Consider the following 15,053-nt stretch of genomic DNA (forward strand, 5'->3'; position numbering starts at 1 on the left):
CTCTTGAACTATTTATCTTTATCCTCTCTTTTATTCTTGACTTGGCTCTTTCCCTTTTGAATATCTCACCAATCTTTAGTTTCCTCCAGATTAAACACCATGTTTGAAATGCTGTCCTGTAGAACCAATACTGGACCTGCAAGAACTTGGGCTGCGTTCTCCTCTGAAAAGACAAAATGACTCCCATTTCAAAGTCTTTTCATAATGTCTCTTTCATAAGGGAATTTGTTTAATGCCTAATGGTAAGTAAACTAATAAACATTTCTTTGATGTCTATGCACAGATTTGAGAAAGTATGATTTGAGAAAGTATGATTGAGTATTTTAAATTCTGCTAATTGATCTATCTGCCAACATACAGGTTTCCCACTTTACTTGGCTATTGTTAAAAAATTTCCTCTTGGTTTAAAAGATGATTAGCAGAAGTAAAAGATTAAGGTGGGGTGCACTTTGGGAGGCAGGTGGATCGCCTGGGGTCTGGAGTTCAAGACCAGCTTGGCCAACATGGCAAAACACCATCTCTACTAAAAATACAAAAATTAGCCAGGCGTGGTGGTGGGCATCTGTAATCCCAGCTACTCGGGAGGCTGAGGCAGGAGAATTCCTTGAACCTGGGAGGTGGAGGTTGCAGTGAGCCCAGATCGTGCCATTGCACTCCAGCCTGGGCAACAGATCAAGACTCTATCTCAAAAAAAAAAGAAAAAAGAAAAAAAAAGAAGAAGTAAATGATTAATATAAAAAAAGGTTAGTCTAAACTTGAGGCTTTCTTTATGATTTAATGAGCAATGAGCAATATTTAAAGAGCTTTGGAAAAAATAAGTAAGGCCTTAGAAAAAAAATCAAGGTCAAGTGCTTAAAATATTTGATCTTGTAACACAAATGCTTTTAAATATCTTAATTCATAAGACTTGAAAATGGGTTAGAGAATATACCAAAGCAAAATAAAGTTTCTGTAATGCTAGTTATAGTAAAGAACACAATTTAGTTTAGTACAATAAACATTTCTTTAGCTCCTTCTTTGTGTATTACATTACTGTACACATTCTTTGTGTACTGCATTACATGCTGCAGCAGGAGAAAAAGAAAAACAGTAAGAACAATATAATCAACAGAAGCTTAGACATTAACAAGAAATTATTTTTAAAATTTCACATAAAATTATAATCTTTGTCTAAAATGTTGGCTAAGAGTGTGGTCATATAACTTATAAAATTGGAACACTTTTGAAGGAAAAGGGAAACAATATTAACTATACTAGGAGAATCCTAGCAAAACACAATGCAAACAGATGACATGAGGTTTCAAAGGTGGGGGTGTTTTTATCTGTTTAGTGAGGTCAGGGGATATGGGGAAGGTGGAATTCAAAGTAGAGAGGACAGCATGTGCAAGAACATGGGTAAGAGATGGCAGATACTTGGATGGCTTTAGGTATAAAAATATATAATGATATACCCTGGGGGAAAAATCTTGAAAGACAAGTAGAGAATAGATTTTGAAGGGTCTGCATATAAAATCTTTGTTTTTAAGATTTTAAGAGGAATAAGATTTGAACTCTAATTTGAGAAGATTGGCCAGAAATGTGTAGACAGGATGAAAAATAGAGATTGAATAAGAAAAGACCACCAAGAAGGCAAGAAATAACGAACCCTAAATAGGGTAAGAATGCCAAGGAAAAATGAGATGCAAATAATGCCATGTAGAACTAGAAGTAGAATTCATAGATACGGCAAATGTCGAATGGGGCATGTGCGTCAAAGGAAGGAGAAGGCCAAGAACTTGTTAAGTTTTAATGGATAGGAAAACAAGAGAATCTAGTGCCATTAAATAGATTAGATAATTCAGGAGGAGTTTTGAGGGGAGGGAAGAGATAGTGGTGAGTTTGAAATTTAGTAGATTGAATCTGGGAAGCTAAAAAAAATTCAAATCAATTTGTCTAGCAAGTGGGTGGAAATTGTGAATCTGAATTTCACAGCACATCATAAACATAAAGCTAAAGCCATGGCTGTGAACGAGGTTCCAGGAAAGAGTGTAGAAATAAAGGAAGTTAAGAACATGGTGGTGGTGGTGGGGTCATGTAAACTCACAAGAATTAGTTTAAAAAGTTAACATGGTGAGGGGAAAATCCTAAACTCTAATGTCTAGAAGCCAACATTTTATTGAAGACTATGAGCTAGGTACTCTACCAGCCTCTGGGGATGAAAGAGGTAGGAAAAAATAAATAGTCCTACCACCAAGGAGCTGCCTAGAACAAATATTAATGGCAGAGTAATTATTAGTATTAAATACTATGAGGAAGTCCAGTAAGATAGGAAATAAAGACTCAATTTAGTGATGACTATATAATTTACCTTTCATGAAATAGGTCTAGTGAAGCGGTGAGGAGTGCAACAAAATTATAAAAAGGAAAGAATGAGGATGTGGAAAAGAAAAAAGGATTGTAAATTTTTCTTTCAAGAAATAGTGCAATTGAGAAAGAGAGAAGGAAAGTAAAGAGGGGAAAAGAAGGGAAGAGAGGGAGGAGGGGAAGGAAGAGGAGCAGTAGGAGGGGAGAGCCAGTGGCACACTGGGGTAACTAATCTGAGAGGGTGGCTGAATGCATGAAATTGGGTTGAACCTATGCCCATTCAAATACTTTTTTTAAAAAAATTAAAATATGCAAACCTTATAATCCACCTCAATAAGTAATACCTATTCCTATAGTGAGCTAGGTGTATTACTAGATTATCTATATCCTTATTTGTATTCTTCTTTTTCTCTACAAGTTGTTATTCTAATTTAGTCCTTGAGAGTGGCAAAATCATGTAATATATTGCATATAACATTGTATTTTAATATTAAATAAATCCATATACAAAAGAAAAATAATCTACTGAGTCAATTGGATGTTTCCAGCTCCTCTCTCTCTGACAATAAAAACAAAGGAGATTGATTCTTGGATTCAGATATTTATGGTTTAATATTCTCAATAGTTTTGTGAAGATCAAGGTTATCTTTTTTTTAAAAGCCTTCTACAAATAAAAGTAAACTATATTGTTGGTTGGCTCACCCTTGTAGGTTCTTTGACATGTTCTAAAAGCCAACAACTCTTATCTGCAGTCTTCCTTTAAACTCCTGATAGATCTCCAAATTCCCCAGGATTCATTCTAGATTCAGAGCTCAAGAACACAAAGGTTCTCTATCCCTCTAGTCTACTTTTTATAACTTCAGGCAAATAAATCTCTGTAATCCTCTTAGTTGCTCTGCTTCACAGCTCCCCTTTCACGTGTGGGCTAAAATTTGTAAGATTAATTCCTTGGTGGACAGGGGTACCTTGATTTTTGTGTAAGAGAACAACCCATTTGCTTTATTCCCAATATGACTTCCTAAAATTCAGATGACCTTTGATACACGTTAGATCTGATCTTCAGAAAGTTCTTGGTTTAGCACTCGATTACATGCAACTATTTGATATTCTCAGAAAGTGGTTTCACAGTTTATCCTATGTACAAGGTAATTTATTAATATGTTAGTTATGAAAATATTAGTCCTTCCTCTTTCTTTCTGTGAGTGGGTTCTTCAGTTCATGGCCATCCTTTACTATAATCCTATTTTTCTCTTTTTTTTTTTTTAATTTTTAAAATGGAGATTGAGTCTTGCTCTGTTGCCCAGGCTGGAGTGCAATGACATGATCTCAGCTCAATGCAACCTCCACCTCCCAGTTCAAGCGATTCTCCCATCTCAGCCTACTGAGTAGCTGAGATTACAGGTACCTGCCATCATGCTCGGCTAATTTTTGTAATTTTTTGTAGAGTTGGGGTTTCACCATGTTGGCCAGGCTGGTCTTGAACTCATGACCTCAGGTAATCTGCCCACCTTGGATTCCCACAGTGCTGATATTACAGGCATGAGCCACCATGCTCAGCCAATCCTATTATTAAAAGAGAGAAAAAAAGGGGGGGGATTTCTTATATGGGATTTTGCCAAAGACTTAATATAAAAATTAATTCCTGTGATTAAATTTGCATAGATAACTATGATGTGTAACTTTAAAAATAAATTATATTCATCTATTCAAAATGTAGTCTTTTATTTTTGTCAAGTCTTTGTAGAAACCTTAAATATCCTATGTTCACAGGCATTTGCCTGAAATATATTTGATGCAATGAAGTTTTCTTCTCCCTTATTTGATCACAGTGATAAGCATATAGTAACTAAACCGTTTCTCCAGTTGATGTGGCCAGTTTAATATACTTGCTAGTTCAGGTAAATGCACTGAGGATTTTTCCCTAAATTAGTTTTCATTTTCTGTTTCATATGGATTAGAAAGACACAGATAGTAAAGGCTACTGCTTATAAATCATATCTTACATATTGGTCACAAATGTGTGTAAATCATTCATTGAGTAAAACCACAATGTCTATGAACCATTTTTCTGTTCTCTTATTTATTGACAGTTTCTTTTAATTACAACACAATGAATTGATGGTAAATACAGAAGATGCAATAGTATAAAAAGCCATTTAACCCTTCCCTAGGTTAAGACACTTACAGCAGACAAAAACTGCCCCACCCCAATCCCCTCCTTGAATGGAAACAAAATAAATATAAATTAATAAATACAAAACAAATCACTGCACAGCCCTTAACTCTTTGATTGCCATGGCAAGAACCATGCTGATGATTCTAGCTTGTGACATTTGTGTGGTTAAAGGTTGCCGCAGCAGTCAAAGGGTTATAGCATTGTAAACATAAGTACTTTGTGGAAAAGTTCAGTCATGTTAATGGTCTATAGCAATGAGATTAATAGCATGACCCCTTGACCTTTAATGACGCAACATTATAAGGAGTTAAAAGAGATAGTAGCTTGGTGAGCTGTTACATAGACTAGTCAACCACTTTATTTAACAATGTGCTATGAGGCCTTGATTTACTAATAAAAGACAACTTGTGAATAATAAACACTTTTCAATGCACTGATCAATAAAATCAATGAAAAAATTAATTTAAGCACCACAAAATTTTGCCTGATTTTATCTGACAGTCATAATACACTTTAGCACCATTTATTTAGCCTTATATTTGCACACAAACAAGCTTTGTGTTTGTCAGTAGAAGCTATCTGAAAAAAAAAATGCCAGATTTAAGATGGTATAAATGTATAGAATCCTGTGTGGGAAAAACATCACTACAACTTGCACACCTTAAAACTCATTCAGCAAATAAATGTGTTATTTATTTCTTTCCTTGCACACAGAAGACTACATATTATCAAGAACTTAATGAAATAGTGTTGAGTGTAATGAGAACAATGCAGAAACTTAAATCTAGATTTTAATACTCTCTCCATAACTGAAAACATCATGGGGAATGAAAAGAAAGGTGAAGTATTGTCAGACAACCACAAGATAATGGCCTAAATATTTAATTTCCTGGCGTTTCTCTCTGCTTCACAGTTTAATGTTATTTAAATAAAGTCTGTATTAATTTTAATTCTTTTACTTTCCCATAACCACAATATAGAAAGGAAAAAATTAGTTCCATAAGAAGCTATAAAATGTGTATTGTTTACCCAAGAGACAACTTCCCTTTGCAATTACTTGCATCTCATTCTGACTCTGAATGATAAATGTCTGTGCATTTTTTTAATATATGGTATTTATTTGACAAACTAAGTTTATGGGAGCTTTTTCTCCTTAATCTATCTAGTAAATATATATATATATATATATATGTATCATATATACTATATATTCCCAAATCTATATTACCAGATAGCTTATATGGATGTCATAAATCTGCATTATCATACTGATCCGCCACTGGAATCAAGATAATGTTAATATAGGTATACACGTTTTAAAACATCTTAAGGACAGGTTACTATACTGATGAAGCAGGCAAGTTTCTCAAGGTCAATAACTGATTCTTTTAAAAAAGCATCAACCAACTATGAACTAATTAGATTTTATGTTTTCGTTTAAAAAGTTAAGTTTATTAAAAGTTATATTAGCGCAAAATTGAACTAGTAAACTCCATTTATTTCCCTCCTATAATATAAAAACAAGATCTATTTGTTTAAAATTAGATACCTAAAAAAAACTTTCAAAACTTTTAAGCCTAAAACAAATTTTTATGGTCGATTCTCTAAAACCCCTGAAAATAGAGGTCTGCAATAGAAATGCCGATACAGTCAAAACCAAGGCAGCAAAAAGCTGCCTCTGTAACACCCCTAATTCTTTTATTCTATCTCTCTTTCTAATATATATGTAATTTACACATACAGAGAAATAGACCAAAGGATGAAGGTTTTGGGCATTTATGTACCCATGATGTACCTTAAACAGAACACTATACTGTGACTACTTTCCTATATAATTATTTAAGATACATTCTCCAAAAGCAAATTTCCTTAGCTATCTTATCAACAGACAATACCCATCATACTCAGCATTTCACTTTTCTCAGGGGAATAGCTCTATTAAAAAGTTAGAAAAGCCAATGAGAGAGGTTGGGATGTATGTCAACTTTACTGGGACTGTCTTTGCATGGAAGTTTTGAAGAAAAATACCGAGGAACAAAGACATTTCCTGGGTACCATCTCTGATGTACAATGCTGCTCAATTCTGGTTTTCACAAAGGGAAGGGAAAACCAAATCTGTGTAAAAAAAAACAGAGACAAGGTAGAAATAGAAAGAAATGCAAATATAGACAGAGACTGCATAGGACAACTCAGTAAGATGTATCTTTCCCAACCATCTGTATTTTTGGGTGAGAAACAGAAGGCAAACAAATAATGATCTTAGAATTGGAGGAGCAGAAAAACCAGGCACACACACCCTTGCTTGGAAATTGTTTGTTTGGAAGTAATTAAGATAGTGAAATTTTGTACTTATGAACATATAAAGGAATAAATGATTCCACATCAGCTATAAAAGAAGTAAATGCCAAAAAGACCTAAAAACCTAATTTTACTCAGGCAATGGTATATACTAAAGAGCTGTGAGAAGACAGCCAATAATGTGGCCTCTGTGACGGTATTTCAGTAATAGCAAAAATTATAACATTGATTTTAGGATAACTCTCATATTACTACCAAAATCATTCATTCAAGCAAAGTATATTTTATCTTAACAATTGGATTGTTAATATATAGAGAAAACAGGTTCAAATTGGCATTATGTAACAGCAAATGAAACATGCATCCTAGTGACTTTTCAAATAGACAGCTCACACCAGGCTTTATTCAACCATATCTTGGCAAGACAGGCCAATGTAGCGACATACATTCATATAAAAGGTGGCAAGTACAAGCAGCACCATATCCTATCCTAGGAAAATGCATCCTACCATGCAGTCACATCTCACCAAAGCTTCATCATATACAAAGCATGTATAAAAAGGCCTGTGTCAAAAAGTATTCTGCCTGGGATCCAGTTTACCCACAGATCAAATACTACAGAAATGTCTGTATTGTGACTGACATTTTTTTCATGGATAAAAACAAGTGGAAAAAATTCCCAAGAAACATCTCTATAAGCCAAAAGGTTTGTCATTTTATTCTTGTTCACCATTCTTTTCTTCCAGTTTTTCTCTGTGAAATAAAGGTTAATGACATCTTGCACTGAAGCTAAGTGACCTAACATAAGTATATTTCTGTATTTATATTTAATTGATTCTTATTTCTTTTTAAGGGCATATAAATTCAGCTCTACAGCAGAGCACATGGGAAAGTTACACGAATCTGTACAACATTCTAGTTTATGATGTATTTTCCTATACTGTTCAATGTGCCCTTTAATGTGAGGACACGCTGAGTGCACATTTGAATATTATCCCCAGTCCAATGATGCATAAAATAAATTCTAAGACACACTCATCTTTAAGTTGAAAAGGCATAGAATCCTTGGAAATCTCTATAAATAAATGTCTTTCATACATAACTTTTTATACTTACTCTGCACTGACCATGAGTTCTGGGTTATGCCCTTATTTTCCTTAGAAAGAACTAGTTATGAATGTCTGTGAAGTCTCTGTTATAACACTAAGCTTCTGTGATCTTATATCCTTACTTAGTATAAATAATTAATATTGTTAGAATAAATGATGTATGTCACGTCCAGTTATAAGCTCATAATTGTGTTTAAAAATTGAAGACTGCGACGTACTTCTGTATTCTACTCAAACATTGACAGGAATTTTACAATATCATGTGTTTTTCCCTTAATTTCTGTGAGTATGTCCAATCAGTGTTCATTCTTAGGCTTTCTATACTATTGGTTTAACTTTCAAAGGAGACATATGTATAAAATATTGAAACATATATTTGTAATTGGATGTTATCAATCTTACCTGAAATATTTCAGAATTGTGTCAAAATCACACCAATGCAAAAAGTGGAAAATGATTTCAGAAGCACATGAAAGACAAAGGTCACAATTAGATGAGACTAGAACACTAAGGCAACTTCTTTGCTACTATGCCAAGTGTTTTAGGTTACATGATTATTGAGGTAAATTTCTACTTCAGGGAAATGGCTTGTCTCAGGGGATTCTAACATTAGATATCTTTCCAACTGAGGTTACTGAACACCTACCTCTTACATTTTTAGCCTGTAAGGCAATGCATGAGTATCAGATGTGTTTAAGCACAATAACATCTAGTGACCACTGGCTAAATATTACATTGATATATCACATAATCATCACTAGTGCGACGAGCCTGAAGTTGCATTTTTTTCTCCACTATTTTATGCTTGCTAAAGTAAAATTTCCAGTTGTATTAACAAGGAGTGTTATAGTTTGTCTTTATATTTAACAAAAGACTCATTTTTCCTCTTTCTCCATTTCCATTATATTTGTTAAATATAATAATTAGCTTTCATATTTATGGTGTGTTGCTATTCCTGGTTGCCGCTTTATTAATTACATAAAATTCTAACTTTTAAGATATAACTGTTAAAAATTTTCTGATGTAGTTATGATTCCCTCCTAGGCAACGTGGAACCTGTAACTTAACTACATATGCTCTGGCACCTATTTCCTGTGGTCACAATATATCAACATCATGAAGGTACATGAAACACAGCTGAATGATTAGATCCTCTTATATGATTGACTTGACACATTTTGTGATATTACATATTGGCTGAGATTGCTGTAACAGGTCATCTGAAATGTACATTTTTGGTTTATACAGCATATTCTATTTGACATCTGTGATAACTTTGGAATATGCCCTTGAAAGCATCAGAAATGAAATAAGCTCTCTACTGTGTTTGCTAAAAAAGACCTTACCACCATCCAGAAGATTGTTTCAGTATATACTACAATCTCACAGACTCAATACTACCAGTAAATAATTCCCTTTATTAGTTTCTGGAAATGATTCCAAAAACTTAAAAATATATATTTTTTCATGACTCAGTTTAACTCAGTCTGTTTGCTTATAGCATCCATTCCTCTTCAGATAGCACTTTGAGTTTAGTTAATATGGACACACTATTTATTCCACTGTAAGATCCACAAAGTGTGGGCGTGTATGTGTACCATACTAGATATATTAGCATAATACGTAGAACTTACAAATATGACTACCCCTACAATCCAGTTTATACACCATCATCTACGTATTGGAACTAGCAGTGAAGTTTGGACAATGTTCTTATCCACCACATTGTGTTTTTTAATGACCCACAGAGAGGGAATGAAAATAGGTACACAGTATATGAAATGGCCAAATTATGTGTTAACAAAAAAAGATTATAGGTAATTATTAAATGTAACACTTGGTTATTTCAGTAAACCAGTCTGTATCCTTTATTACTTAGTAATTATTTTTGGTAATCATTACTTAGTAATTTATCACATCGATTCAGAAAAGCCTTGCCCTCTGATTTATAACAGAAGTTGTCTTTGCTAGTATCACATAATGCTGTCTAATTTAGCTCTATAACCTTTGCAATCTGTATTCACCTGCTCTGACTGCCATGTCAACAGACACTGTTCTGAAATGAGTCAATAAATTCACAACCTTATCTACAATTCTGATGCGGAATTACTGCTTTACAGGAAATTCAAACTGATCAGCTATTTTAATACTTCATTGCATTTGTTTAATAATATACAGAACAACAATATTTTATTAAAATTCTTAACTATACGGTCATTTTATGTGAAGAACATTACCTTGTTTACATTTGTGTTTGTATTAGATAAAGTAATGAGAAATGAAGCAGAAGGAGAATTATTTTTGCAGGCATGAATGTGTTTTCATTTCAATTTGGGAAATCCTATGTCTGAGCTTTTCATGTTATTAGTGATGGGGTGATGAAAATATTTTATGCCTTGCATATCTCTACTAATACTGAACTGACACCTTATGTTATTGACCCATGGAAATTTATTCCACATTGGTTTTGAATCACTATTCTCATGTGCTAGATGAATTACTTTCCCTTTCACTGTTCCATTTGGATTGAGACTTTTTCCCCAAACCTCAAGTAGAAGAGGAGTCAGGAACCACACCCACAAAGTAGCTGGCGTACAATAAACAAATGGAATCCCAGTGTTTGTGATTACATTGTCCTTATTGTCTTCTTATCTCTTGTAATAGTACAGCCTGATAACTGAAATGTTCTAGTCAAAAGAGCAGCCTTATATGCCTTTGCTTATCACATAAATCTTGTCTCATATTAAAGGAAATATGACCCAACCCTTATTCATGACATTTGCCAGAATTCAAGCATAATGATAGACTCCTTCCTTCTTAATGCTATGATTATTTTCTAGCCCTTATATACTGATAGTCTTATGACGAATCAGGATATTGTGATGAATGAGTAAAGAGGCAACAGATTGCTTATTCAGTTTTCTTTCTCATTTTAGAGGAAAAAGAAATCAATTTTCAATGCAGGGTGATGGAGTTCCTCAACGATTTGCACATGTCCCAAAATGACACAGTTCCTCATTTCTATCTTTAGCAAAATATAGTTTCCAGTTATTTTTTTCTCGACATCAAGGCCCTAAAAGGATTAAACCCTCCCACAGGCAAACACTGTATAAACGAGCTTATGTATATAGTCCTCCATGCTTAGCAGCATTGACTAACTCTTTATAATATCAGCATCATCTAGAATGGAAGCACTGAAGTAAAGCTACAGGGCTGACTCTGGTTCTCATTTCTTGCTTTCTTGGCCCTTGCGTACATAATCTCCAATATCCTCTTAAAATATTGTCTACATTGTAGAATATTTTACTGTAAAGCCATTCTTCTTTTCTTACTGTTCTTTTTTCTTAGCCTCACACTGTATATGCTCAGGTTGTAAGAAATAACAATCTGCGAGGCTTTGCAGCATGCCACCCACAATTATAAAATATTTTCCCCAACCAAATCATAAACATGTAGTTTAACCAAAAGGCATTCTAATTTTCATGCTATGTTGAGTATAAATATAAATTCAAGGCAGCCAAACTATCCATTTCCAAATAAGAATGTATACCTACACTCATTAAAAATCATCTGGAAATGTGTATTAGCAAATGAGTAAGAAATTTTTACTAGTATAAAATTCCTGCTTTATATAAAAGCCACACTGGCCATTCAAGTATTTGAGGTTTTTTTTTCCTATAGTTTTTGTAATTTGTACTAAAATGATGAATTTAGACTTGAAATTATATTAAAATGAAATTAAAATTCACTTCTACCTATAGGGCATTTTCAGAGTGTGCATGTAAAGAGCAAAGTGTCCATCTGCAGATCTGCCATCACCACTCTCTCCATTCTAAGGAAACAGCTCATGCTTACTAGGTTTTAGAGAACAACTAATCCAATGGAGAAGCAACACCAGATTTCCTTCAGTTTGTGCCAGTTTGCAAGTTAAAGGTCAAAGGGCAAAGACATAGAACAGGACTCTTCAAGGAAAATTTTCACAGAAGACAATGTTTAAGTTGTTGTTAATGACAGTCAATAGATCAATAATCAAGTTCAAGGCAAGCTGTTCATTGTTTCAAAAGCTAATCCCCTCAAAGCTGGCTTTCACACAAAGCCAATGTCTGACTCATGGGGTGCATTCATTCTGACCATCTCTAATAAGTTCACAGCCCAGTGGCTGTAAAGCCTTTCACTGCAAGAAGCAGCTCCTAAAAATCAATAAAGAGGTCTGTCAGTTGCTGACTTTTCTCTAGGAAAAAAATATTGATACAAACCTGCTCTGCAGGTCACATGAAAATGACAATACTGCTGTTAGGACAAATTACACTCAACAATGAAATGCTTTGGTGGTCTCTTGGCTCTGTCAGTGATCAAATGGACGGCTAAACGCCAGAAGCCACACTAACCCTTTGAGAACTATGGTGGACATGCAATAGGTAATGCACTGGAGGATATTCATGCAACTTCAGAGTCATCGTTTTAATTCATTTTTAAAATGGCAATGCTAACTGCATATACCAAGGCAAATTGAATTTTCATGCAATGGATTTTAAAACAGAAATTCGGTATGCCTAAAAAAAAGGAAAGAAGACTTAGGCTATTATCAGTTTTTCATATAAAATTTCAGTCTTATGAGAATCTTAATAAAATACCTTTTTTATTTGCCAGAAAAATTTTGGCAAGTAACATCATTTCTGTTTGTTATAAACACATTTATGTAGTCTTGTAAATCATTTTAAAATTATATGACATTATAGGATATCTGTTTTAAAAACCTGAACTTCTTGAACTTGTGACTGTTTTTACCATTGCCCAGTTCTATAATTTATCAGATCGCAAGACCGACAATCCTAAGACTCTGAAAGCTGGTCTGATAGTTCTCAAAGGGTTACACGGGTATATTACTAGTGTCACAAATCCTTGTAAAATAACTGTCACTGTAATCCACTTCAGAGACATACTGCTTCTTGCTCTGCTTTGTAATGAATATTCCTGACAGACCCATGGAAGGCCTGGGGCAATGGCCTAATACAACTTGGGAAGATTATCACAATGATGGAGGAGTAAGGTGGAAAGAAGGGGTTTAGAAATACTTCAAAAACAATTAAAAGGTCGTGTTTGAAAATAGCTATGAATATAAATGCGATGAAACATTGAGGACATAGCTGAGAATAGCTGTATAAAACGAAAAATGGATGTATTATTAAGGCTGTTACTATATTGCAGATATTTTGGCCCCTTGGTTGTTGGAAAATGGCTGTCCCAACAGTCTAACGTCCTGCATGTGTATTCCAAATCTCCCACCTGACAAAATGGTGCGTAGGAGACTATCCAAAGCAGTCAGAGAGCTATCTTCTTTGGAGACAAAGCTGTTTTGGGTCTTCACACTTTCCTGGAAGTTCAATTGTGGGTTTTTTGTTTAAACTCTTTTTTCCCTTTGTTTTAAAGCAAAAAAAAAAAAAATAAAATAAAAAAAAGAAAGAAAAAGAAAAATCGTGGGTTTTCTGATTTGCTTTTTTTTTCTCCCCCCAGAAATGGGCTCAGACTTCAGAAGGAAAATAACATTAGAAACTTTTAAGAAGAATCTTTTCTTCTTTTTCTCCTCTTCTTTAGTTAATCCTGAAATTTTACTGGGCATTGAGCGTGCAGAGGAAAGGCCTAGAACTGAATGACAAAGAAAGACAAAGGACTGAAGAACAGCAGATACTGTGCATCATGGAAGCTTCCCCATGAGTGTATTTCCACTCATGTGCAGGACCAGCAACCCTCTGGGTTTGAAAGGTCAGCCCTGAATCAGGCTGCCACAAGCCTGCTCCTAGCTAGGAAACAGCATAACAGCTCTTGTCTTGAATCTCAAGTTACCACAAACTCCTGCAAAAGAAAGAAAGAAGAAAAAACCCTACATCACACCCACTCTTGCATAGAGCGTTTACAGTACAGTATGTGGCGGGGTGTTCCTTTCCTCTTGAACTGGAACACAGTGTAAACCAATACAAGGAGGCATAAGGCCAAGATGCAGGGAATGACAATAGCTATGGCTTTCACAGTGCTGGCTGTGTTGTCCAGTTTGATGACAATGTCAACATCATCTGGTGGGCTGTGTCCCTCTTTAACTCTGTCTGTTGGTCCATCACAGCCCATAAAATCCTTGAGGATGGATCTTGGATATCCAGGTTCTACCTTGAGTATCTGGTTGTTGAATTTCCAATACTCCTTTCCTTTGTAGAAATACGTAAAGCCTAGGGGGGAAAAACATACACACACACAGGTACCACTTATTCATGACAGTGTATATGTAGAGAAATGTTATTAAAATAGGCTATGTCAATTAAGAGATGTATTTTAAGGCCCTTCAATTTTCATAGGAAGAAAACACTATTTTCAGCTCAGCTGTCTGTTAAGATGGCTGTGGCTGCTGTGCTCCAGGAATGATGCCATCTAATGCCTATGGAAAGCTCGGTCCAGAGAGAGAAATATCAGTTACAGAGGGCTGTTCAAAGACCATGCTACGCCATCTACTCCTAGTCCAAGCTAGAAAAGAGAACCTTATCTTTTTGCTCACTTATAGGATTGCTGTTACAAAATTACATATTAGTGTGATAGTATCAACCTATATTGAAAGATGCTGAAACAGCCTTATAAACTGAAACACTGTTTACCCTCAGGCTGTTACTGGGAACATTGTTCAATATATGATAAAGAGGTTTCTCTATGAAACACCTCAAGGGAAATTTCTAATCATCTTAGTATCAGGAATCTGTGCTCCTTCTAAACAACAGGCTTCCTTTTGTAATTTGCATGAGAAATCATAATAAAATATAAATCATAAAACTGGAGGGGCTTTCATTTGCCTGCAAGGAATCTTAACAAGTAAAGACATATTCATAGTATTTGGTACTCTAACCTCATTTCTGGCTCTAGGTCATAAACATTTTGTTCCTTCTCCTTTTGTCCTCTTTATTTTACTTTATTAAAAATATGTTTAATTTGTGTCACCTAGCAATATTTTATAGAACTACTAAAGCCATTATTCATTATTTTAAGAATCAAATACAACAAAATTCTACAATTCTATTTTTAATACTTCCTAGCACCTCATATTTCATGGGGAGGAGGTGGGATGTGGGAGGCTTAAGTAACTCAGC

General features: G+C 34.6%; 1 protein-coding gene across 1 annotated transcript in view; it reads right to left on the reverse strand.

Annotated features, from left to right (window-relative positions):
* Positions 1–4,414: 4,414 nt before the first annotated feature.
* The window catches only part of MMP16 (matrix metallopeptidase 16), a 284,820-nt gene continuing 274,181 nt past the window's right edge, over positions 4,415–15,053 (reverse strand). The window contains exon 10 of the mRNA XM_032759998.2: positions 4,415–14,147. Coding sequence (XP_032615889.1) covers positions 13,813–14,147 — 335 coding nt within the window. The 3' untranslated portion in view covers positions 4,415–13,812. The remainder of the gene's footprint in view (positions 14,148–15,053) is intronic.

The sequence above is a fragment of the Hylobates moloch genome, unplaced genomic scaffold (genome assembly GCF_009828535.3).
Source record: "Hylobates moloch isolate HMO894 unplaced genomic scaffold, HMol_V3 SCAFFOLD_9, whole genome shotgun sequence".
In the NCBI taxonomy this organism is placed as follows: domain Eukaryota; kingdom Metazoa; phylum Chordata; class Mammalia; order Primates; family Hylobatidae; genus Hylobates; species Hylobates moloch.